The sequence below is a fragment of the Sminthopsis crassicaudata genome, chromosome 3, assembly GCF_048593235.1.
Source record: "Sminthopsis crassicaudata isolate SCR6 chromosome 3, ASM4859323v1, whole genome shotgun sequence".
NCBI lineage: Eukaryota > Metazoa > Chordata > Mammalia > Dasyuromorphia > Dasyuridae > Sminthopsis > Sminthopsis crassicaudata.
The window spans coordinates 437492934-437517146 of record NC_133619.1 but is presented as its reverse complement, the minus strand read 5'-3'; the positions used below and the strand labels follow the sequence as shown (position 1 = coordinate 437517146).

Here is a 24213-nt window from a genome sequence, read left to right as displayed (position 1 = left end):
GTATTTACAAAGGAATTATAAAAATGTTTTTAAAATGGAAACATTCTGAGGTGTTCCAAAGGGGCTATTTTAAAGAGGCAAATACTGATATTTATGACAAACTATGACACAATATATAGTCATTCATTCTGTTCTAATTTGAGCTTCTTTAAATCTTTTGAACTTTAATTCAAGCATTCAAGGAGAAACAAACAGTATATTTTTAGTTCTGCCTCCAAATTGTTCATCCTTCCAATACCTAATTGGTCAAGGTCACATAAGACATAAAACCTAAGCTTCTGATCATTAGTTTGAGAGATTCTACCCCCCTTCATTCAAACTTTGAAGAAAATAACCAAATGGTAATGGATTTATCCAGATGAAAAAGTTTTATTACAAGGTAATCTCAACCAAATGGGTAGATTTCTTGACTTATAAGTGTAAAAGAAAGGGATAGATTTGAAAGCATCTTCAAAGAGGGAAAAATAAATGAAACCTCTTTATTTGGAAAAAAAAATCGTGACTCTTTACAATTTATGCCCAAAGCTACACAGTCCTCAGTTCACGTCTTTACAATAGAGAACATATTATTTGACTTTTCCAGTTCAATCCCAAGACAATCATTACCACAAGGTGATGATTTATAGAAGAGGGATGCCATGTTATATCCCAACTGATGGGATTGAAACAGAAAAGTTTCAAGATCAACTGCTAGAATTTCAAAAACAAAATCTCATTTGTTATGTACTTTTTTTGGGGTAACAAACTTAATTTGTCTCAAGTAACACTAAATGAGGAATTTCAAAATGAATTGGAGATTCTGAGGAATCTCTCAACTCTTAAAGCAAACATTATGCTAAGAAGCCACTAGATGGTGCTATCTTAAGAGACTGTATTTGGAGATTTTTATCCTTCATATGTGAATGGGAGATCACGGGATGATAGGTTTAGAGCAGAGGAGCTGCTCTGCAACTCCCCTCTACAAGGGGAGTTAAAGAAAACTCCTTATTTTGAAGATGAAGGAAGAAAGGTAAGTAGATCACCCCAAATTGCTCAGAAGCAGAGCTAGGATTTTTTTTTTTATTAAAGCTTTTTATTTTCAAAATATAAGCATGGATAATTTTTCAACATTGATCGTTGCAGAGCTGGAATTTTGAAGCAAGAACCTCTAACTCTGAATCAAATGTTTTTTAATGGACTATATCACATTAGTGACTAGCATACTGTATATGCTACTATTTTCTACTGGCATTACTCAGGAAAAAGCAGTAGACAATATTAATATCCTTTACTGCTCAGATTTCTGAATAATGGTGATTATACATTGTTATTTTATTGTATATTATTATTATTTTTGTAGAATACAGGGGATATGAAAATGAGAATGTGTAACTTTTCTCAAATATCCCAAGAAATTCAAAATAGTCTTGTATTTTATTCTGGTGGTTATAGTCACAAGAATATAGAATAGAAGATTTCAAAATCAGACATGATTCATTAAATAAGCTGAAAGCAGTAAGTTGGAAATATCTCCTTTATCCAAATTAGATTACTAATAGAGCTCAGAACGTGGAGCTTCCTTGCCCCCTCCTTCATTCTAGGAAAGGATATATTGGTAAATGTTTTAGCAACACTGTCTTTGGAAAAAAATAATCTATATTATTAATATTTTTCTCTACCACTTTCTTAAGTGTAGACAATAAACAAAATAAGAGATTAAGTCCTGATTTACAATGTCTACTGAATCCCAAGGTATAAATGTTCACATCTGGAATAGAACAAGTCTGATTTGAGTTGGCTTCAGCATGTTCCTGGACCTAGTACTAAGCTATTGACACATTTTAAGACAGCATGAACAAAGTAGAGTGACTGACATGATGTAGAAATCCGGAAATTATATTATCTGAAAAAAATAATTGAAAATTTTGGAAATGTTTAGGAATGAGAAGAGAAGAATATATCTTAAATGATGTCTTCCCATAATTGAAGGACTACCATTTGGATAAGGGAATGGACTTATTCTCTGAAGTTCCAGACATCAGAACAACTCAATATAAAGTATAAGATCTCCATTGGTTTTCCACTGCTGATAGAAAAGAGTTCAGTTTCTTTAGCATGGCCAAGTCAAGGCCTTCCACTCTCAAGGCTCAATTTACTTTTTCACTTTAATCACACACAATTTCCTTTCACATGCCCTTTGTTCTATCTTTACAGTTTGTTTATAATTAGCTGAGCACATCCTACATCTCAGAAGGGGTGATTCCCCTTGCCCCCAAATGATATCTCCCTTCTCTGAACTATTATCACAATATAAATTGAATCCTAATTATCTGGGTATAGCTTATCTTCCATACCTGATTTTAAATCCCAATCTTTCTCATAGATTTGTGGTGCTTTGAACATAGAAGATAATCAATAAATTTTAGTTGAATTGAATAAACCAAAGAATGGGCTTTTTGGTGAATCAGGGAACACTGGAATGTTTGAATGCAGAAAGAATTCAAACATTTGGTGCTGACCTCTATGGTCCCTCCTAACTCTGAAGATTCCATAATATTCAGTCTAAAATTCCAAAACATATTCTTTAAATAAAGGTGCTGTAATATATTATAAAGGAAACTCACTTGGGAATCAGAAAATTTAGTTTAAAGTCTTTGTTCTGATATTAACTGGGTGATCAAAGGCAAGTCATTAACTTTTCTGAGTCTGAAACTTCTTATTGGTAAAGCAAGATGACAACACTCCTTACCTTATTGTGAGTAGAAGTTTTCTGTGAGTCTACTATCTAAATAAAAGCTAGTAATAGAAATAATAACAAAGACCCTAGATACATGGAGAGGTTTTAATATAAGGATTATAATTATAGTTCTTAAATATTCACAATCAATTTCTTATAAGGGAATAAGAATATGTGAAGATCTATAGACATATTGATAATCAAAGAATAAATCATTAAAGTTGAGATGCCCTAATTTCCATACTTTTGTTCTACTTGGGAAAGTATAAGTTGAAAGGGACAGAGAATACTGAGTTCTATTGCTAGAGATTCTCTCATTTCCTTTCATTTGGTTATAATTTTTTGAGAAAAGAGACCCATGTTCTCAGGAGATAATTAGTAAAGTCATTAGTATTTTTAAAAATTAACATCATTACCCTCTTAAATTTTGGAGAATCTTTTTCAGCACATCCTGACTTAAACACATCCATGCCTAGCCATGTACAGTGAAATGAGAGAGGGAGAAAGAAAAGAGAGAAACTGATCCCTCTAGAAGATTAGTATTTCTCCCTCCATTCTCCAGGAGCTGTTGCTAAGATCTTTCTATGAGGTTAACAGACCTCCAAAAGTCATCCCATCATGTAACAGACAAAAGATCAGATGTGGAGTCAGGAAGACCTGAATTTGAATGCTGATTCACTAGCTGAATGTCTCTAAAAAGTCCTTTAACTCTCTTAGCCTCAATCTACTAATTTGTAAACTAGAGATAAGACTACACCTGCTTCATAGACTTTTTTTGTGAGGACCAAATGAGATAATCTAAGATTAACTCCTATATAAACCTTAAAGTGATCTTTAAATGTGAGCTATTATTATTTCCTATAGTTAATCTTTTTTTAGAATTCAAGGCCTGTTCAGACCCATGGAAAGACTGGCCCACACAAACAGAACCTAGAAGAGCTTCTCAAGGAGAAACCATCAGGTTGAATAGCTTTATCTATTTTAGGGAGGGTTGGAGTGATGGTGATGACAAGAGATGAAAAAGAAATTTCAGACTGTAAAAATCTCTGGGCAAAGAAAGATGAAAACATTTGAAAGCTACTGAATTAGAAGTTTGTTGAACACTGATCAGAACTTACAAAGCACTTGCCCCCCTTCCCAACCTTTCCGTTTTTTTTTTCTATTTTGTTCCCTCGCCTACCTCTTGGCTTTCAATTCCTTTAAGAAATATCATGCATTGGCAGTTTGTGTCTCATCTGAGCCTTCAGGAGGAAAGGCTCTACATAAAACTATAAATAAACAAAACATGCACTTGAAATAGAAAGCTCCATAAATGATGGTACCAATAGCAGACATGTAAATTAAATGCTTACACTATGTTCAGTAATTTGTGCTCAATAAACCTGAACTAACACATGGTGAGTCCCTAAAACTGTATCATGTGCCATAGCACTACCCTCTATCCCCCAAAGTATGACATGAAAGGAAAGTGAAAATAGAAATAAAAATTTGTACTTATATAAATAATTCTCTGTCTCTCTGTCTCTCTAAATATACATATGTATATATATATATATATATATATGTAAATTCAGAGAGAGATAGAAGAAGAAGAGGAGGAAAGAGAAAGGGAGAGAAAAAGAGAGAGAAAGAGAGGGAGAGGAAAAAAGGAGTAAGAGGGAGGGAAAATGAAGAGGAAGAGGGAGAGAAAAGTAGAGAAGAGGAGTTCAACTACAATGTTTCACTATTATGGGGGGGAAGGCGGACAGTGACTTGATATTCAAAGGTTATAGCAGTGTAACTCAATCATGGACAAAATCCTTCAAAAGCTGGAAAGAAAAAAAAAGGGCCTGGAAGAGAATGTTGTCTGAAAATAAGCATTGGTTTTCAGACCTATCCTACAGAGAACTGGAGTTCAAGTCAATGGGGTATTTTTTTAAGGGGGCTGGGAAGAAGGATAGCAATTCTTTACATGATCTTCCTTGGTTAAAAAATATATCCCTAGGGATGAAACAATATTTTAGAACTGCTCTCCATAGTTTATTCCTGGTTTGTTTTTAGTTATTAAAAATAATATAATGTGTGGATTTCAAAAGGACTGGATAACCTTGAAAATTTCTTCCAAATTTCTTGGAACAAACACACAAAAAAGAAAATGGTATTAGCACATGACAAATGCTTTTTTTGTTCAACATCCATATCAATACTTGGACCAGGATGCAATTAAAAACTTATCTTGCAACTGAAAACTTATTTTTCAATTGGCTTATGTGTATACAAAAATAGCTTTAAGTGAAAGTATCTTAATGATTCTACTCTCAGTATAAATGGAAACAAATCATATAGAGTAAAAGATGGTTACACAATTTAGACCTTATCAGGTCTCTCACATGCACTGTCTGTTCTATACATAGTAACATCTGAAACATTCTTTTTGGCCTTTTTGAGAACAATGTTATTGAATGCTGTTGTCAAATAAAACATAAAGGTTAATGTTTTCAATACCATAACCACAACCTCTTTCTAACCATCTATGTCAGTCCCATCCCTCTGGTGTCCTGATTCTTCTCTTGTCTACATTCCACTTCCCTAGAATTTTTTTGTATTTATCTATGTATGTATATTTTCCTGTTCTCCCTCCTCAAATATAAACCCCTTGAGAGCAGAGGACATTACTGTTGTTTTTTTTTATCCTTTATATAGGTAGTAGTTAGCATTTTGGCTAGCACAATAGATGCTTAACAAATGTCTATTGAAATATATTGACTTAAATAAAAAATCTTTTTTTAAAAAATCAAAAATTTCTCCAATTAGAGTTGGGTATCCAAGATTTATAGATAATTAACAAGTCTGTGTGTGTGTGTGTGTGTGTGTGTGTGTGTGTGTGTGTGTGTGTGTGTGTGTAATATTATATATAAAAGAGTGAGTCAGGGGACTTGTTTTTCTTTTAGCATTGCTAACTAGATCCCATTTCTGGTATTTTTAAGCTATAAAAAATGACTTATCTTGTGAGTAGTTTGTTATCATTTAGCTAAAAAGGAGCTGGAGTATTGCTTCTACATTAGGAAAAGGCAACTGAATTTTATTTTAGATGATGATATGATTTAGGCCCTAGAGCCATAAATCTTTCCCCTCAGTAATTTAGTAATTTTTTTGTATTTAGACATCACAAACCATAAGCTTAGAGAGCACATAAATTCAGATCTACTCCTTAGGTTCTTGGTGTCATGGAAACTAAAAGGTCTCAGAGACTAGTTCATTTGGGAGAGCTTCATTAAGAAAGAGAAGTTTTGTGAGTTTAAGGAGCAAAAAGGGAAAAAAGAGAGTTTGATGATTTGAGTTTGGAGATACATTTTTATAGAGCATCTAGCATGAGGAAAGGTACATAGGGGAAGGAGATCAATTCAATTCATTAAGGAGATGAATGCAACCATATTCAATAAAAACGATCAATCACATTTTGGACTATGATAGAGTCTAGGTAAACAAAAATTAAAAAGTTCCTGCTCTTGAAGAGTCTACATTCCCCAGTGGTGAAACAATATGTATACTGATAAGTAAATACAAAATAAGTAAAGTTATTTAAAAAAAAATAACAGGTTCTCTTCTGCTCCAATGAGTTTAATTATCACCTTTATGTAAACAACTCCCAAATTCATACATATACATATATGCATATATAAAAATGTTTATGTATATATTCAAAACATGTATATAGCTGCTAATAAGTCAAGTCAGTAAACATTAAGTGCTTACTGTGTGCCAGGCATTGTACTAAGCACTAGGAATAAAAATTCAGGTAGGAAGATATGTAGTCCCTGACCTTAAGCAGTTTATTTCTAATAGAGGAATACAACAAATATGTGGGAGTTAGAAAAAGTGAGGGAAGAGATGACAGGATTCAGCAGCATAAGGGCTCCACAGAAAAATTCAAGAGGAGAATGTAGAGGAATAAAGACATGGGTGACCTGGGCATCCTTCTTAAAATGGAAATTCTAGGAAGAACAACCAATCAGTGGGAAGTCCTACAGAAAAGGAAAGTACTTCTATCAAATGTGTGACATTCAGAGCTGACATGAACTTCTGGAATGAAGAGGTTTCTAGGGCATTGTAGGGAAAGTATAAAAAGAGCGTCTGGAGTATAATAACCTGCATATACACACAGGTATAGAGAAATAGAGAGATAGAGAGATATTAGATAGATGATTAGATAAATAGGTAGATAGGTACATAGATAGATAGTTATATAGTTATGTACACACATGTAGATATAAGTTCAAGAATAGTCCACTCTAGTCACTCTAGTTCAGCCTTTGTACTGCCACTAAAGAAATTTTCTTTATGCTCAGATATGACCAAGTGATTCCCCCCCATTCAATCAATTCTAGCAGCATACTATAGTCTTTAGCATAAAATATAAACTCTTCTGTTCAGCTTGGTCTCAGTCTACCTTTCAAGTCTCACTATACATTATATTCTCTCCTCTTATATTCCATGATAAAGTTAAATTGATTTTCTCTTTCTTCCTCAAGTACAACATTTCATTTCTCATCCCTATGACTTTGCATTGGCCACCCTCTGTGTCTGAAATGTACTCTCAGTTCTCTTCCTATAAGATACAGCTCAATTTCCCTCTCTTCCTATAAGATATAGCTCATATATCATTTTCTATATGAAACTTTGCAGTTTGGATGGGCTTTGTCTCAGAAATGGAACTTGAATTAAGGTGTCAAAACTAGAAATTCCAAGAAGGGGAAGTAGGGAAAAAGAACTATCCAAAGGTGTAGATGGGAGATGTAATGCTGTATACAAGGAAGAGCAAGCAGGTCAGTTTGGCTCCAATACAAATTATAGGTGAATGAGCAACATAAAATTAATCTCAAATATAAATAAATTGGTCAGATTTTGAAAGGGATTTTAGTGCCAGAGAATAAGAGGATAATGAATATTTTTCTCCTTAGTGTTATGGGGTAGTTTAAGGCAGTAAAGACAAGTTAAGTCATCTGGGACAGCTTGGTAGAGGGTAGTGTGGCAAGGGTAACATGGCTGATGTCATCATCAAATGCAATGTAAAAGTTATCCTTTTTATGTACAAAAAAAAAGCAGAGACGCTTTCTTTTAATAAGGCTCTCCAAAGTTGATTCTTGTTCTTTTTTCAGTCATGAAAGAAAGGAATATAATAGGAGAGCTTCTGAAGAACTGGGATTTGGCCTCATAACCTAGGAAATTCCCAGGGGAGGAAACCAACACAAAAGAAAACAAGAAGACAGGGTAATTCCCACCCTCTTCCCTGGCTATCCCAGAGTATGCTCTGTGTCAATTCTCTGATATAAAAGAAGTTAATGACCTATGGTAGAAACCCAGGATTGTTCATGCATACCAAAATGGAGATCCCTGCAAGCCAGAGAAAGGAAGCCTCCAACTTTGAATTTCTCTTCTCTACATAGAAATGCTAGTTCAATGGCAAGAATTTAGCTCTACATGGGACCAAACCACAAAAATCCTCAACAAAAGCTACATATGGGAAACTACAGACTCAAACAAAGAAAGTTTGTTCTCTGGTTCCCAAGTCAGAAAGCAAATCAATGTTGCTAAGGAAATGATGTTATTATTTAAGGATCAAGGCAACATTTGGTTTGGGGCTGAGAAAAAAAAAAAACTAGCAGAATTAACTTGTCTTTTCTGAGTAACAGAAATGCTAATATTTAAGAAGAACAACATAGAGTTGCATTTTTAGAGGTCTGAATTACAAGTATGATTTCCACAGCATAAATAAAATTTGGCAAATAAACTTTAGGTTTGTAGCTAAAATATGCCTCCAAGAAAGAGATTTTCTCTGACCCAAACCTTATTTGAAAAAAAAAATCCTAGAATGTTAAAAAATATATTACTATGTTTGAAATAATGAATAATCATTATTAGGAAAAAGAATCTGAAAACTCTGTCTTAATGTTCCAATCCTGAAGGTCCTTGGAAAATAGCAAGCTATTTCTCACTCATAAGCTGTGTAAGATACATTTAAGACAGAGAATTACAAGGAATAGAAAAATTCAAAAGCAAGTATTTGCAATTATTCTGAATATAGATCCACATACTTACTTGCAGAATCTATGAATTTGGGATAGGCATCATACGTGATGAGTGGAATTGGCAAATCCCTGAAGTACAGCTTAAGTGCGCCAGTGATGATATTGATATCTTCATACATGTTCACAGAAATGTCTGCCTTTTCACCATCTTTTAAGGGAGTTAAAATTTAAAATAAATAATTACTTATAGTATTGCTCAACAGGAAATGACAAACCTGGAGGTGAGGGTTAGGGTTGATACCATTTTTAAAGATCTACCATTGTGCAATCAGAGTTTCCATATTTCCAAATTTGGGATATCTTTCAGTGAAAAGCCAAATCCATTCTTTCAGTATATTCACACCAAGGTTGCTTATTTGCCCTTGTTTAAGGATATATCAGAGAGAAGACTCTCCTGGTTTTTCAACAATCTAAGTAGAAACTAATGGAATACTATAGGCTTGTTTCTTTTAGAAACATATAATAAGTTTCAGAAAATTGCAATATAGTCTATTAAAAAACCAGTTCTTCAAACCTGTATTAATTGAACATGTTATCCCCTTCCCTAAGTTAAAAAATGTATAATTTTAATTTGCAGGGGATTTAAGATTTAATCATCTAAAATATTCCTGCTCCTTTCCATTGCCTTCTTTGCTTTCTTCTTGAGTGGAAATGGTCACAGCTGTGTGCATGGAGGCATATAATTGCTTAAAGATATAGAGGAAAAGTGAAATACTTAGAAATACAATAAAGTATAGAATGATGAAAGTGAGATGCTGAATTTTAAAAAAACATTGCTCTGCACCTCATATTATGATAGAAAGTATGCATAACACATGGAGTCAGAAGTTCTGGATTGAACTTTTGGTTCAGAACTCATCATCTATAGCCTTAAACAAATCATCTAATCTCTTTGGACCTCAATTTCATCATCTACAAATGAGGGAGTTGTGCTTAATTATTTTTAATATCACTTTTAATTCTTAACTCGATGATACTTTTTTTAGTTCTCCTCTGTCTTCTGAAGAAAGGCCAAGTTTCTAAATCTGACATTCAAGGCCCTTCACAATTTGGTCTCTGATCACCCTTGTACCTTTCACTCAATGATTTTATTTCTGCTCAGTGGAACTGACTTTTTCATTATATCCTTTTCATCAGAGGTCACATTTTTATTTCTTTTGTATCTTCCAAAGGGCATATAAAAATACTGGCCATTTAGCAGGCATTAAATATGTAAAACTGAATTTTACTTCTTGATAAAAATTGACTATGTTTTTAAATTCATTTAGTAGGTATACCTAAAAAAGGAGAAAAAGAAAAGACTTCTGGATTTCATTTTATTATTTTATCCATTAAAGGTAAACTACAAAGAGCTACTGTTCATTTTGGCCATCTGTGGTTCTTACCTTCATTTTTATCTTATTTGAGGTTAAAATAATATTCCCAAGTTGCACTTTCTCTTAGATATTTTTGATTCCTTTCATTCTCTTTTTTTCTATCTTTGAGAACTGCTCTAGGGCAATTCAGATCTTTTGAATCAGCCCTAGTGCTGGCCCAGATTCCTGAGCAATCAGAAATACCCCCTTAGAGAGTATCTCTGTAGGGCTGAGCTTTTTACCCTAACTGTGAATTTTCAGAGCTGTCACTGCAGTCCCTTGGGAACTGAATTTCTATATCTGAACTAGACCAAGTGGATGAGGGATCACTCAACTGGTTCTGGGGTCATGGAAACATTCAATTCCTCTATCAATGCTGGATTCCCTACAGACTCTAGTCAGCATAGGAATTTAGGGTGGCCAAATGGTATTCAAAGAGAGAGGAAGCGAAATCTCTCCATTAAACTGATTTTACATTAGTTCAGAACTGTTCTTTCCAAATGCTTATCTGGAATATGATATGTTTTTTTTCATTTTGGGGAAGTAAAAGCCTAGAATTTTCTCAATTTTCCTTATGCTTTTCTATCATATGATGGAGACTTTACCATATTACATTGTTATTTGGAGAAAACCTTTTTTCTTCTTTATAAGTTCCTATATGGCACAGTGGATACAGTACTAGATTAGGAAATGAGAAGACATCTTTCAGAGTTTAAATCTGGCCTCAGACACTAGTTGTGTGACCCTGAGCAAGTCATCTAACAGTGTTTGTTTCAGTTCCTTATCTGGAAACTGAGAAGAAAATGACAAATTACTCCAGTATCTTTGCCAAGAAAACCCCAAATGGGGTCATGAAAACTGGACACAACTGAACAATTACTAGTAAGTTTACCTATTTACTGGGGAGTTGGGGTGGATGGATAAAGACCTCCTAAAAGAAAGGTAGAGAAAAGCATGGGGAGAGAATGAGAAATAAAATGACAAAATAGGCTCTTGAAAAAAGATAGCTTTTTTGTTTTTCTTTTTGTTTTTTGTCCATTCACTCAAGTTCTAAGTTTTGGTACCTTTCAGGGTTGCTTTTTCTCTCCAGCTTCACTCTATTGCAGTATTTAAAGCAATTGTTACACTGAAAAACTATGGAGATATCTTAATTTACTTTTTTTGTGAAAAATAAAACCCATTGAACTTCTACCCCTTTTTTGCAGAATTTTAGAGTTGGAAAACATGCCCTGAATCCAGGTAACCTCCACTTCACTTCTTCATACTCTCATGAGTGCCCAAGTAAAGTATGTATGACTCATAGGTTTGTCTCACCACTTTTAATTTTTTTAATTGAAATTTAGTGAGATGTTGACCCTGTTGCAAAGGGAAGTTCAGGTAATACAGGCAGAACTGGACTATCAGATTTGTACCAGGGAAATATCAAATAAGCACCAGCTTAAATATTCTTTCTTCCCTTTCTCTTTTTTGTTCCTAGCAATGTCATTGTTCTGGTTCTATTTTGGAGGAAATGGCATTTGGCTTTGCATACTCAAACTCTGGTATGGGCAACTTTGTTGAATTTTATAATTCAGCACTTTTAGGTCTGGTAGTTTGCGTGTCAAGCTATTCAAGAAATAAGTAGCAATTCATTATAGTTCTTCATTTGAAGCATGTTTAAAAAGTCACTTGAACAAAAATTAATCAGTTACACAAAATATATTATAATATGCTTTGGTGAGATTTCAAGAATCTTGCTGCTAATAGCAAAAAAGATGGAAATAAAATTGGGTGCCCAGTGACTGAAAAGTGGCTAAACAAACTCTGTGGTATATGAATGTAAAAGAATATTTATCATTTTACAATGATGAAGATGAGGAATTCAGAAAAATGTGGGAAGACCTGTGCTAAGCAATGCAATGATGCATGAAGAACCAAGGGAAAAAATACAGAATGACAATAAAAATGTGAATGATATCAATTCTAAGAGGCAACTGAACTCCAATAAGTTGTAATGAAAAATATTGATGTTGAAGAAATGATCATTAAACATAAATCCTCTTTTTTAGCAAAGAAGTGATAGATTATAGATGCAGAATATAGTATATACTCTCAGCCATGTAGCCACTTGGTTGGTTTTATTTAAATGTTTTTCTTATAAGGTAGGATGCAGTCATAAATAGGGATGAAGTTTGGGGTAAATAACTGTTGTAAAAACAAAAAGCAACAAATAAACAAAATAAATAAATAAATATTTGGATTTCAGAAATGAATCTTGCTGTTAAAAACAGTCTTAAGAACATACCTCTGTCAAATGCCATTTTTACATCTTCAATAAGGTCACTAAATCCTGAGACTCTGTAGAGTCCTTCAGAGTTAAGTCCTGTAAAAGAACATGTGAGTCAAATGAAATAGTTTAGAATATGTTCTTTTCCTCTAAATTCTAATTTTCTTTCTTAATTCTGTGCTGAATAGGTAAGATATCAAAAAGATTTGCTAAGACACATGAGCATTAGTAATTTAGCCATAATTTTAAAAGTAAAACCAGTTCATCTCATCCTTTAACCCTGACCTACTGTCAACTGAACTCTCATATTTAGTTCACAATCATTTTGTAAAATTAGATCAAATATGGTAAGCCTTATGGGAAATAACAGTATTAGGCCAATTATAAGATAACTTTTTTTAAAAAAAAGAACATTGAGATTAGTCATATTCACAGAACCATGGCATTTATAGGGCTGATGTAGTCCCTGGAGGGAAAGATCTAATTCTTGGCTAATGTTATGTTAATTGAGCCTATTTTCTCATCTTCTTCAGGCCCAAGAGATCTATGACCTTCGAAAAATGGACAGACATTTACAAGTCCACCAAGTAGCAAGTACCTTCATCATAAACAAAAAATTAAATATTTGTGGAAGTGAATTTAAAGTTGATTTCTGCAGAATGGAAGTAGGATATTTAAATGTGTTTTCAAAGTAAATTTTCTCATAGCTAGTTAACTATAACTTGAAGTACACCTTTTAAAGTAATGGTCATAGTAATGAATTTCAGGTTTATGGATCATTTGTTAGGTAGAATGTGGAATAACTCTCTTTTTTCCCCCAGTCCTCCACTCATCAAAAAAGATGCAAATCAGGAAAGGCATCTTTGAAAAACAAAAGGGGTCCATTAAGCCATTGGAACTCATATGGAGGCAAACTCCTGATAACCTGGATCATAAAACTGATTAGGAAGAAAGGAAATCATCAAAGAAAAAACATCTTACCTCTAGATTCAATTTCTCGAATGCACATGTCGACTACCATTGGCCTTTTAGTGATATGTGCTTTTACTAATGTTGTAAGGTCACAGCTATACACCTTTTTGACATGCTTCAAGTCTGGTTTACAGTCATTGGGAACCATCTTGGAACACTGCTTATGAACATTTAAACCACAATCTAGAAAAGGAAAAAAAGGTGGAAAGAACTCATTCCTAAGCAAATTTTTATGGCCTGATTGCTTCCAAAGTATTCTAAGCAAATTAGTTAAAAGCAACAATTCTTTTTTCCATTCATTTTTAGCAATATAATTAGTTCCATTTCATCAAACCAAAGGAAAGAACATTTTCCTCAATTTATACTCATGTTTTCCAAATCACTGAAAATCTTAATAATACTAATATGCTATATCTACTTAAAGTTGCAAAATCAATACAAATGATTCATTTTTTTTTTACCTTTTATCTTTCTTTTAACTTGCAGGATTACTGTAATCATTTGATATTTTTAGTTCTATGAATTAAGAATGTGACAAATGTATTTCTAACTCTTCAGTTCACAGGATCTAAATATTTTCTAGATACAATACAAATTTTAAAATATAAAAAATATTTCTAAGATATTTTTGTTTCTCTATTTTGAGGGAAGTATAATGAAATTTTGAAGCTTTTATTCTCTAGAGGGATTAATAAGAATAAACAAGATCTATTTTCTTAACATTATCCAAAGTATGTTAGGAACAATAGTCTCAACTGGAAGAAATTCAATAACAACAAATTTACCTTTTTTATGGTCTTTGAATGAAATATAATAATATTGTCAACTAAGTGAAAATATAAGTTGGCTTTTTGTGAACTTAACTGGAGCTGAGCCAATATATTTTGGAGAAAAAACATTATGATTACTTTTGAATAGAACGTTTGGTTGAACAACAGTCTATTTCATGGTAGCCAATTTGTCAAGACACAGAACTAAACATTCTACGTGGATGTACCATGATTTGAGGTTTAGAAATAATAATGATGATGATAAATTATAATTGAAAGTTGCATAGCTAAGTATATTGGCACATCCCAAATTAAGAACTCAGAAGTAGCTCTCTATTGCCTATATTATAGAAGGCTTAGATTTATTTTTGGATGTAGAATAGAAACAATAGATTGAAACTACTGTGGCAGACTTCAGTTTAATAAGATAGGAGAAGAGTTTGGGGATGGGGTACTTCTCAATAATATATTCGTGTATAAGTGCATATGACGCATATGCATGTATATGTGTATGTATATAGTTAGGTTATCTTCAGTGAAAAGCAAAGGACTCATCTCTTTTGACCCATTGGTTTGTAAATGAATGAATAGTAGGCCTACTGTCAAAGATTTCATAGTATTTGCACCATGGAAACACAGTAGCTAGTGGTTTATCTGAATGCCTTTATAATGCTGTAGCCCAATCTGAACCTTCTTTGAATAAATTATGGATTTGATCAAAGAAATATTTCAAGGACTTACCAGTCAAAGCTTTTTGTAAGGTCTTTATTAGATAAGACCTGATAAATCGTTTCCTACTTCCACACAGGAAACTAAACCCAACCTAATCAATAAAACCTAAGTGGTTTTTCCCAAGGATTTACTATAGGTTAATGGCAAAATGTCAAATTAAGCTGTTGCTGCTTTCCCTAATTTTTTTTTAATTTTCTGTAGTTTTACTCCTTTAATGTAATTTTGCAATCTCTGTGTATCATACAAAATGATCAACATTTTGAGTGAAAAATAAACTACATTTTAAGCTTTAATAACTTAAAACTACACTAAGACTTTTGGAACATCCTTTGTTGGTGGAAGTTTATAATCCATGACATATTAGCTAGAATTTTACAATCAACCAAAACAGAGAGTAAAACCATTTTCCATATGTGAAGTGCTCTCTAATTTTCAAGACCTATTCCCACATATTGTTTGATTTGAATTCAATTTCAGTTCTGAGTGAAAACACTGGTTGCAATATTTTACAGGATTGTTATTTTACATGAGAGAAATAATCCATATAAATTTCTAGAGCATCTGTAAGTAACAACAATTTACAATGTGACATATAATAACAATGTTGTCTGTCACATATGAAGAGGATTGTTTTTCTGAGTTGTTTTTCCAGGAACAGGTGCCTTTGAATTGATTCATGAATATATTCTAACCCAGTAATAAATATTAGGCCATATTTATTATTGTGTCTTTTAAAACACAGTAATAAAGGATGTACTCTAACATTTTGTCTGATTATCTCATTTAAGGTTCTAAGAAAATTTCAAAATTATAATTCTAAAAGTAGCTTACAGATAATTGGTCTATTAAGCTTAAAAAAAAAAAAAGCACATGATGAAACTTGCCATACAGTTATATTTTACTACCAAAGTCCCTTCCCTGTGTGGAATCTGGAAGTAGAAATTCTTTAAAAGGCAGAATGGTGGCAGTTAGGCTGACTATATATCATTATACCACAACATCTGAATAATGGGCAAGAAAATATCCAGATATTCTGTACTTGTGACATTAAATATCTGGTATTAGGCAAAATTCAAAATTTCCTGTTTTCCTATGCATTCTTTATAGGCATAGTCTTAATTGTCTCTTATGTTAAACTTCTGCCATTCACTCAGTGAAAAAACTTACATCACAACTGTATCATGTTTAAAGATATAAGGAAAAGGAGAAAAAATTCTTATCTAAATGGCCATTCTGTATTTCATTGAAGAAAATAAAATTACTAAAAAATCGTACACTTCTAAATGTTGTAGTCACTTTTAAAGACCTGATTTTTGTCATGAAGTTCCTCAAAAACTCAAAATACAAGTAGAGTTGCTATAATAAAGTATTCTTTTATTTCTTAGTGCTGTATAGCATTTCTGAGCTTTGTCAAAAAAACTGCTGTTTCAGATACTGGCAGGATATCAATGCTTCCTGTGGCCAATAAGACTTTATTTGGTTTTTGTACTTTTATTTATAAAGTCCTATAACTTCCAGGTTCTCTTTTGCCTCCAGGGAAGTGCTACACTATAAATATTAAGAGATAAGGGCAAGGGAGGGAGAAAGACCATAAAAGTAAATTCAGTTGCTGTACCTTTTCATTGGGTCAGAATTTTTAGGTTGATATTAAATCACATCTTTTTTTCCTAATTGAAAAAAACTAATAAGAATGGAGCACACATATTGAAATAGGCATCAAAAAGCACAATTTAAATATTTTATTCTTTTAGGATAAAATACTGGGGAAGATAAAAGAATCTTATTTGGTACAGGCAACTCAAGCTATCTTTTTATATGCTCCATGCCTTAATTTTCAAATAGAAATTATGCTTTAAATTTAAGAAGCTAAAAAAAAATTTTTGAAGGAAAATAGTTCATGTTGACTTTCTTCTATTAGTAGAATGAAGTAGTAACATAACTCTGCCCCCCCATGTTTCAGAATTAAGAAATTTATATTAATCCCAATCTATGCCCACAAATTAAAAATGATTGGAAAAAAAATTTTGTTTTTAAACTCTTCTGGTTAATTTTCCAATAGAATGCCAGAAATGGTTTCATTTGTGACTTAGTAGCTCCAGAGTAGAGCACAGAGCCTGGCACATAATAAGAAGTCAACAACTGCTTGTCAATTAATGGCTTGCCTTATTTTAAAAAGTAGCTGCTGAGAATGTACTTTTGCATATTAGAATAAACATATTTAATATTGAGGAAAATAATTTTGTCATATTTACCCAATTGATAAAAGATTTATCTTCAATAGCATAGAGGCTAATTTTGTACACAGTTTTAAGCAACTATCTGATTAATTTTTATTAGGTACAATGAATTTTATATAATTTTACATTTTACATAAAAGGCATGGATTCCATTTTTAAACTTCAACATTAAACTGCCAGAATACCTGGTGTATTATACTTGAATTTTATCATTAGAAAAGCTTAAAACCATTTTATTAATGGAAGTGTCTGGAAAAGGGTACACTAAAATAATAAGGGCATTGTGATGAATACCAAGTGTGTGTGTGTGTGTGTGTGTGTGTGTGTGTGTGTGAAGTCAGAAATAACTGCTAAAATGCCCTTATTAGTTGCTAACATGGGCTCTGATTTTAAAAAATGACTATGATTCCTACTTAATTCCTTTGATTGTTCTGGCAGAAGAGAAATCCAATTAAGGTCTTAGAAGGGAAAAAAAGATCCCCTTATAAAAGGTCCATGGACACATGAGATTCTTTATGAGTTGTTTGCCTGTTGTCTCCCCCCCCTAAACTAGCAGCTTTTTGAGAGCCAGGAGTATCTTTTGCCATTCTTTATGTCCCCATTATTTACACAGTCCCTGGAAACATAGTAGGTCCTTAATAAATGTTTGCTGATTAACACAAATGTAAATTTCTTTAACTCATAAACTTGCATTTCATAAGTCCTAGATTAAAAAGTATGTATCTTTTTGAGGAAATTATTTATGTTCTCTGACTAATGAAATAAATTTCAAACCTTATTTTCAACAGTCAATATACTTTACTGTGACAAATATTTCCATAGCAGTGGCAGTATTAACACCAGGGCTAAGCTGTAATTATATAATCCATAGCTATATTATTTTAGTAGCTTTAAAGAAAGCTAAGAGGAGGGAAAATTCTGGAATTGAGAGGTTAAGGATACTGATTTTTTGAATGCCAGATTCTAAAAAGGCTATTTAATGATTTATGCTGGTACTGATGGCCATGTTGTCTTGTCAAATGCTCCTGTTGGTGGCTGGATGCTCAGCCCAAGTCTACTACCGCCCTTCAGCCTTGCAGTGCAAAGTAGCCTGTTATGAGGCAAGAGCATTAGCTGTGCACTCTATTTGCTCACAGTAACTTTGCTAGTCTGATGGCACCATTCAAAAATGCAGGCCAAATTGATGCCTTTGGCAGAATAGGACTTTAAATATCCTCTGAATTTTATTCCGGTTTGATGGCTCCTTGATAAAAGGAACTAGTACAAAGGCGAGTTGTCACAAGGATCCAGATTACATAAATGCCTCTATCTTGTGATGAGTAGTGGCCCGTTATCTTTCTTTGGAGTTATTTCCCATAATGCCTAGTTCACCTCTTAAATTCAGAATTCTTTATTTTAGAAAGGTGGGGGGGGATCATGAGCAGGAGTATCTCATAGACTTAAGGAGACAGTGTGGGGAAATAGGGCTTTGCCTGGACACTAGAAATGATTTTTATTGAAATGTAGTCACTTGTCATGGAAAACTGTGATTCGGAGTCCGATTTCTTTTTTAACAGTTGATTTGCTCTTATGCTTCAAGTTAATGAGGTTCAGATCATACAGGCAATACCAGGGAATGATGCTTCAAGGACATATAATGCAGTCTCATTTTTATGAGACTTTCCCTTTTAGTTCATTCATTTCTTTCACTCTACACCTTTATGCCATTTGAAATAACAATTTAGATAGTCTGTTAAGATCTCTATGCCCCATTTATCTCTGTTCATTTTAAAAGCACTATTGTAGTCAGATGACAACTTTGGAGGTTATTTGAGAATAGATCTTCCTTGATAGGTGGAATCCCAATTCAATGAGTTAAGATGATTTTTTCTTCACTCTGAGTAAATTGACTCATACAAAATAGTGCTGTTGGTATCTTTTTTTTATAGAGAAAGAGGATAGACAGAAATCCAATTTTCAGCATTCTTTGACAAAAACCACATGGTCTGTAATCAACATCTATGGATTTGTTACCATTGGTCTAGCTTTAGGGTAGTCTTTGAGTAGTTGATAGACGTAGTTGTGGAAATTTACTTTATACTATATTAGAGCTGGAAGGGATCTTAGAAAATATTTATTACAATTTTGTCTTCTCATAGATTTATAAACTGACAACCAAGAGCTCTGTAAAATGATTTGCCCATTATTACGCAAGTGGATCCTGGCAGAGACAGTGAATTCACTGTCACATGTTTCAAAAAGATTCAAGAAATTAACAGCAGAGAGTTGTTACTTTTAGCACTCAATGAAGTGAATTAAGGCTTTAAAAAAAAACTCAACTTACTGGAAAAAGAAAATATGATTTATAAATAATAAAAAAAGGTGGACCTCAGAACTTACTGGGCATTTTGAGCAATGATATCCTACATAAAGTTCCATTTATATTTGGGATTTTAAAGCCATGTCACAAAAGAAAGAGGGATATTCAAAATAATAAACTTTCCAGAGTGGTCTAAGTAAAATTTATCCATTTTTCTTTGCTTTTTGTCATCTTGTCAGAAGGACTGCTTTAGACTAAATAAGTATATTTAAAGGACATATAGAAAGTAATTTTTCATTTTTATATTTTCAGGTAACATAAAGAGATCTCTATGACTAAATATTATAAATAAAAATGAAATGATCATTTTTTAAGAAAAAGGAAAAAAAGTCTGTGCCAGAATTCAGATTGGTTTCAATAAAGGCCCAATTCAGAGTACAGTAGTTCTATAGAGATGGATTTCATGTGATTTGAATAACGACTTTATCTCCTGTCACAAAAGTATTTCAAGCACTCCCTGAATGGGTCACTTCTTTAGTGGGTGAATCTTAAAATTACAGCAGCATTATAATTCACAAATAGTATTCTTGTATGTATATGAGTTTAAAATGTTACAAAGAAAATATTAAGGGTTGAATGCTTTTTCAGTATTTTCATTCAAAGATTTTTGTGAAACTTTTTTGATAAAACATATAATCATCTTAGAGAAATTTGCAGATTTTTTGTAAGAAAAAAGGTTTCAATCTGATTTTACAATGCCTTTGTGGGGAAAAAAATCAGTTTAACAAGTTACCTTTAAAATTCAGTTGCTAAGGCAACAAACATAGCTCTCTGTACATTGCCTTTTTTGACATCATTTTTATAAATTTAGTTACTTGAACATCAAAGGCTCATATTAAATATAGCCACTTTGCTTTCAACTAGTTTCATATCTTATTCTAAACAAGCTGACTATTCTACTTATTAATCCAGCATCTGAATGCTAGAATATACTGACACTCATTATTTGCCACAAACACAATATAGTACTTGAGGTCAGGAAAGTAATTTATGATTACTTATTGTTAAGGCCATAACTCTATAAAGGAAACAGTAGGTCAGTGCTACCAATCCCACTTACACACGAGGACACAAGAGGCAGAGGAAAGATAATGAAATTACATACCATAGTATGTCAGCATCAAGGTTAAGACTACAATTCTCCGCATTGGAAAGTCAAGCTACTACCATAATGCTTATCTAAAGGAACCCTATAATGTGTGAAAAGGAAGGATGCTTTTCCTTGAGGAAGTGGGAACAAAATAGAGGGCCCATCCCTTCCCAAAGTGGGAGTCGGAGTGTCTGGCCCACCATACATGCTTATTAATGAACATTAGGGTTATTCGATGAAGAGAAGACTGAAGAGATGGTACCTGCACATTTCACTCCCTGAGCAATGAGACCCCACATAAAGTTGGCACAGTATTCACACCAGTGTGGACCTCTGAACGTATGGACCTGAAAGAGAGTAGAGGAGGGGGGAGGGAAGGGAAACACACACAGATGAGGAGGTTGTTTCACAGGCAAAACAGTTATGTTCATAAATGAGCCACGAAGGCCATGTGAAAGCTGAGAGAAATGGTTGCATACAGTAAAACCTCGATTAACTGGGACCCAACTCACCAGAATCCTGTTTCAGAGAGGCTTTGTAACAAAGCAACCCCGCCAAGGATTTGCTCAGAAAAGCCATTTTCAAAAAAAAAAAATTCATTTCAGGCAATTGGGAGTTCAGAAAAGACTTAGTTCCTTCTTATACCTCCTCAAGGTATAGTGTTGTTAATGAACACTGATGCTTAGGATGATAGTAACTGCATGTTGATTGATTTCAAGGAATGACATGATCCTAAATCCACAAAGAGTCAATTGTGTTGACTATAGTATATAGGAAGGAAAGCTTTCATATTCTAGAAAGACTTTTAACATCATGTGTGGTAGTGATGATGATGGTAGTTGTATTTAATGGAGTCTTGGGTTAACATTCAGTTGGCCAGAGGATACGATTAACTAGGATATTTGTTCACTAAGTATTTGAGTTAATGGAGGTTTTACTGTATTTATTTATCCTTATGCCTGGAAAGGAAATGAACTCTGAAGGAGGGTGGAGAGTTAAATGCCAAAAATCCCAGTAGACAGCTATATGTATGGAAAAGAGGAGTATAAATCAGAAGAACTCTTTCTAAGCACAAAATAATTTTTGTAATAAAAGGAAAAAATGCTGGTGTGACAGAGAAGTGAAGGATAAAAAGTGAGGATATTTATTTTTCTGCTTACCCCAGCAATGGGATTTTAAAAGGAAAAAAGAAATCATTCATTCTTTAAAACTATAAATAGCAATTTAAGATTTTCAAGCAAGGGTAGAACAAAGGAAATTGGCAAGAAAGACACATAAGTAAGAAATTAAAAGAAAAAGAAACATTTTAGAGAAGTCCATTATTTTTCTTATATCAAGTTTGTTTGTGATGATCTCAGATATTTTCTGTAGCAAAAAACAGTAACACCAAAATGTGAAAATTATACTTAGTTTGAAAACATGGATATTTCCCCCAATAAAAATATTTACCTAAATATCCTAGTGAAAGATAATGGAATTCACAGTCAAGACTGCATTTTCTGAGCAGGTCCCATAAAGAGTCAACCAATGGATTTTTAATATACATAAGTCAGCATCCAATGGTGTTGATATTGACAGCATTAGAACATTGTATTAGAACACACATGTATTGTGTGTGGTCTGAAAGATCAATGCATGACCTCTAGTCCTTTTTGTTCTCTATACATGTGAAGGCTGACATGGACTCATGCCTAGGGGCATCCTTTGATAGACTTGTTATCAGTTCCATAATGCTGAATAGACTTTGAACTGCTGTGTGGTCCATAATTCCTTTTCTGTTTTCTTGCGGATGAGATTTAAGGATATGGTCCTGAGAAAACATAGAAGCTGTTGGAATGATAGTTTAAAAGAATATTTCCAGCCTGCATGGAATACAGGAAGCAGTGCTGGATGTCTTGAGAATTCCTCCACAAAATAAGGAACACACAAATAACCTTACTCTGCGATCACCTCATTCTGTTTGGAGTGGGATGTTCAGGATGCCATCAGCGCAGACACAACTTGCCAAAGCATCACAGTTTAGCTTTAGGATTTTAGGGAATGTCCCTGGGTAGCGATTTATTTTCAGAAGCCATCTCAGCTCAGAAATGGGTAAAAACAATTTGATGGGTCTATGATTTTATTAGTATGGATGCTTCCCACACTGAATCAGAAGAAGGCTGTTGTAATTCTTGTCCAAATTATTTCTCTGTGCCCCCAGAAATCCTTATATACCAGAGATTCTTAATCTTTTTTGTGTGTAATATTCCTCCTTAGCCTGAATCATAGTGTCCAGACCCTAGTCTGATGAAGTCAATGGACCCTTCTCAGAATTGAAGCTAATGGACTCTTCTCAGAATAATGCTCTTAAATGTTTATAACAAGATACCTAGCATATAAAAATATTATAAATTAGTATACATATTTATATATTTTTAATTTTCTAATATATATAACATATATTTTAGTATATAAAGGAAAGTCATATAGAAACAGAATTATCACAATATTTAAAAAACAAGTTCATAGGTTCCAGGTTAAGAGTCCTTGTTATAAAGGATCTATCTAATGAATTGGATGCCTTTGTATTTTTCTACTATCAATAAATATATTCAAAGAGTTTTAATGAGACTCCTAGGAGCTATTTCTGCCGTGTATGTGGATGTCATAAATTCATACTGGGTTTTTTTTTTGGGGGGGTTGTTTTTTCTTGCAAAATTTCATGATTAATACTGCAATAGGACTATTGGCTTAAAGGACCATTCTAAAGCTAGAAATAGAGAAAATAATGGTTAAAAGTTATATTATGCTTTAAAACTGGTTTACAAAGTACTTTATATCTCTTCTCCTACTTGAACTTCATATTGCATATGATAAGTATTACAAGCATTATTAGCCTCATTTTGCATATGAGGAAACTAAGCTTGAGGATGTTAGAAAATGACTTCTCTAAGATCAAACATTTATGAAGTAATGACATTCCACAGTAACCATACAGGAAGCTTTCTAACTTTATTTTTTACAATAGGAAAGAATATGGTTTCTTTGAAATCCTGTGACAGTTTCTTTTTTCTTTTTAATCTTCTCAATGCTAAAGAAATATTTATGTAACTCTGAGGAGAACCTTTTTTCTCTGATTTTAAGATTACATGATACTAATCTATGGAATCAACCTTTGGGGAATTTATATTTTAAAAATTTGATCTGTAGGTAAGTTTTTATTGAAGCGTACAGAGCCATTCTGATGATGATAAAATTTTTGCCCTTTCTTTTAGCTTATGTAACTTAACTCCCCAGGAGACTGTTCTAGAAATATGTTACCTAGTACGGGAAGCCTACAGATAGTTTATTTAAGGAACAGAATATTGCTTGCTTCTTTTTTGCATTCTTAAGAGGTTATTTTCTCTGCATTGTGACCTCTGTTTCTCTAGGACACTTGCACAGGAGGATTTAATAGTTTAAAGAAAATTAAACTAAGTAGAGTATCCATTTATTCCCAGCACTAAAGCCATGCCTTGATCCTACATCTTAAAAGAGGGATTCTTAATCTGAGGTCCATGAACTTGTTATTAAAATATTTTGATAACTTTTTAATATAAATGAGTTGCTTTGTAATGTTTTGCATTTTATTTTATGCAGTTGGAAACATTATTCTGAGGAGGAGTCCAT

The 24213-nt window shown here is 33.1% G+C and overlaps 1 protein-coding gene across 3 annotated transcripts in view; it reads right to left on the bottom strand.

Moving 5' to 3' along the window:
• Positions 1-24213, bottom strand: part of CHN1 (chimerin 1) — a 258773-nt gene that overhangs the window by 4461 nt on the left and 230099 nt on the right. For all 3 annotated transcript variants that reach the window (XM_074303053.1, XM_074303055.1, XM_074303052.1), the window contains 4 exons: positions 20828-20912; positions 13387-13560; positions 12424-12501; positions 8795-8932 (listed from right to left, as the gene is read on the bottom strand). In XM_074303053.1, the coding sequence (XP_074159154.1) occupies positions 8795-8932; positions 12424-12501; positions 13387-13560; positions 20828-20912 (475 nt within the window). The remainder of the gene's footprint in view (positions 1-8794; positions 8933-12423; positions 12502-13386; positions 13561-20827; positions 20913-24213) is intronic.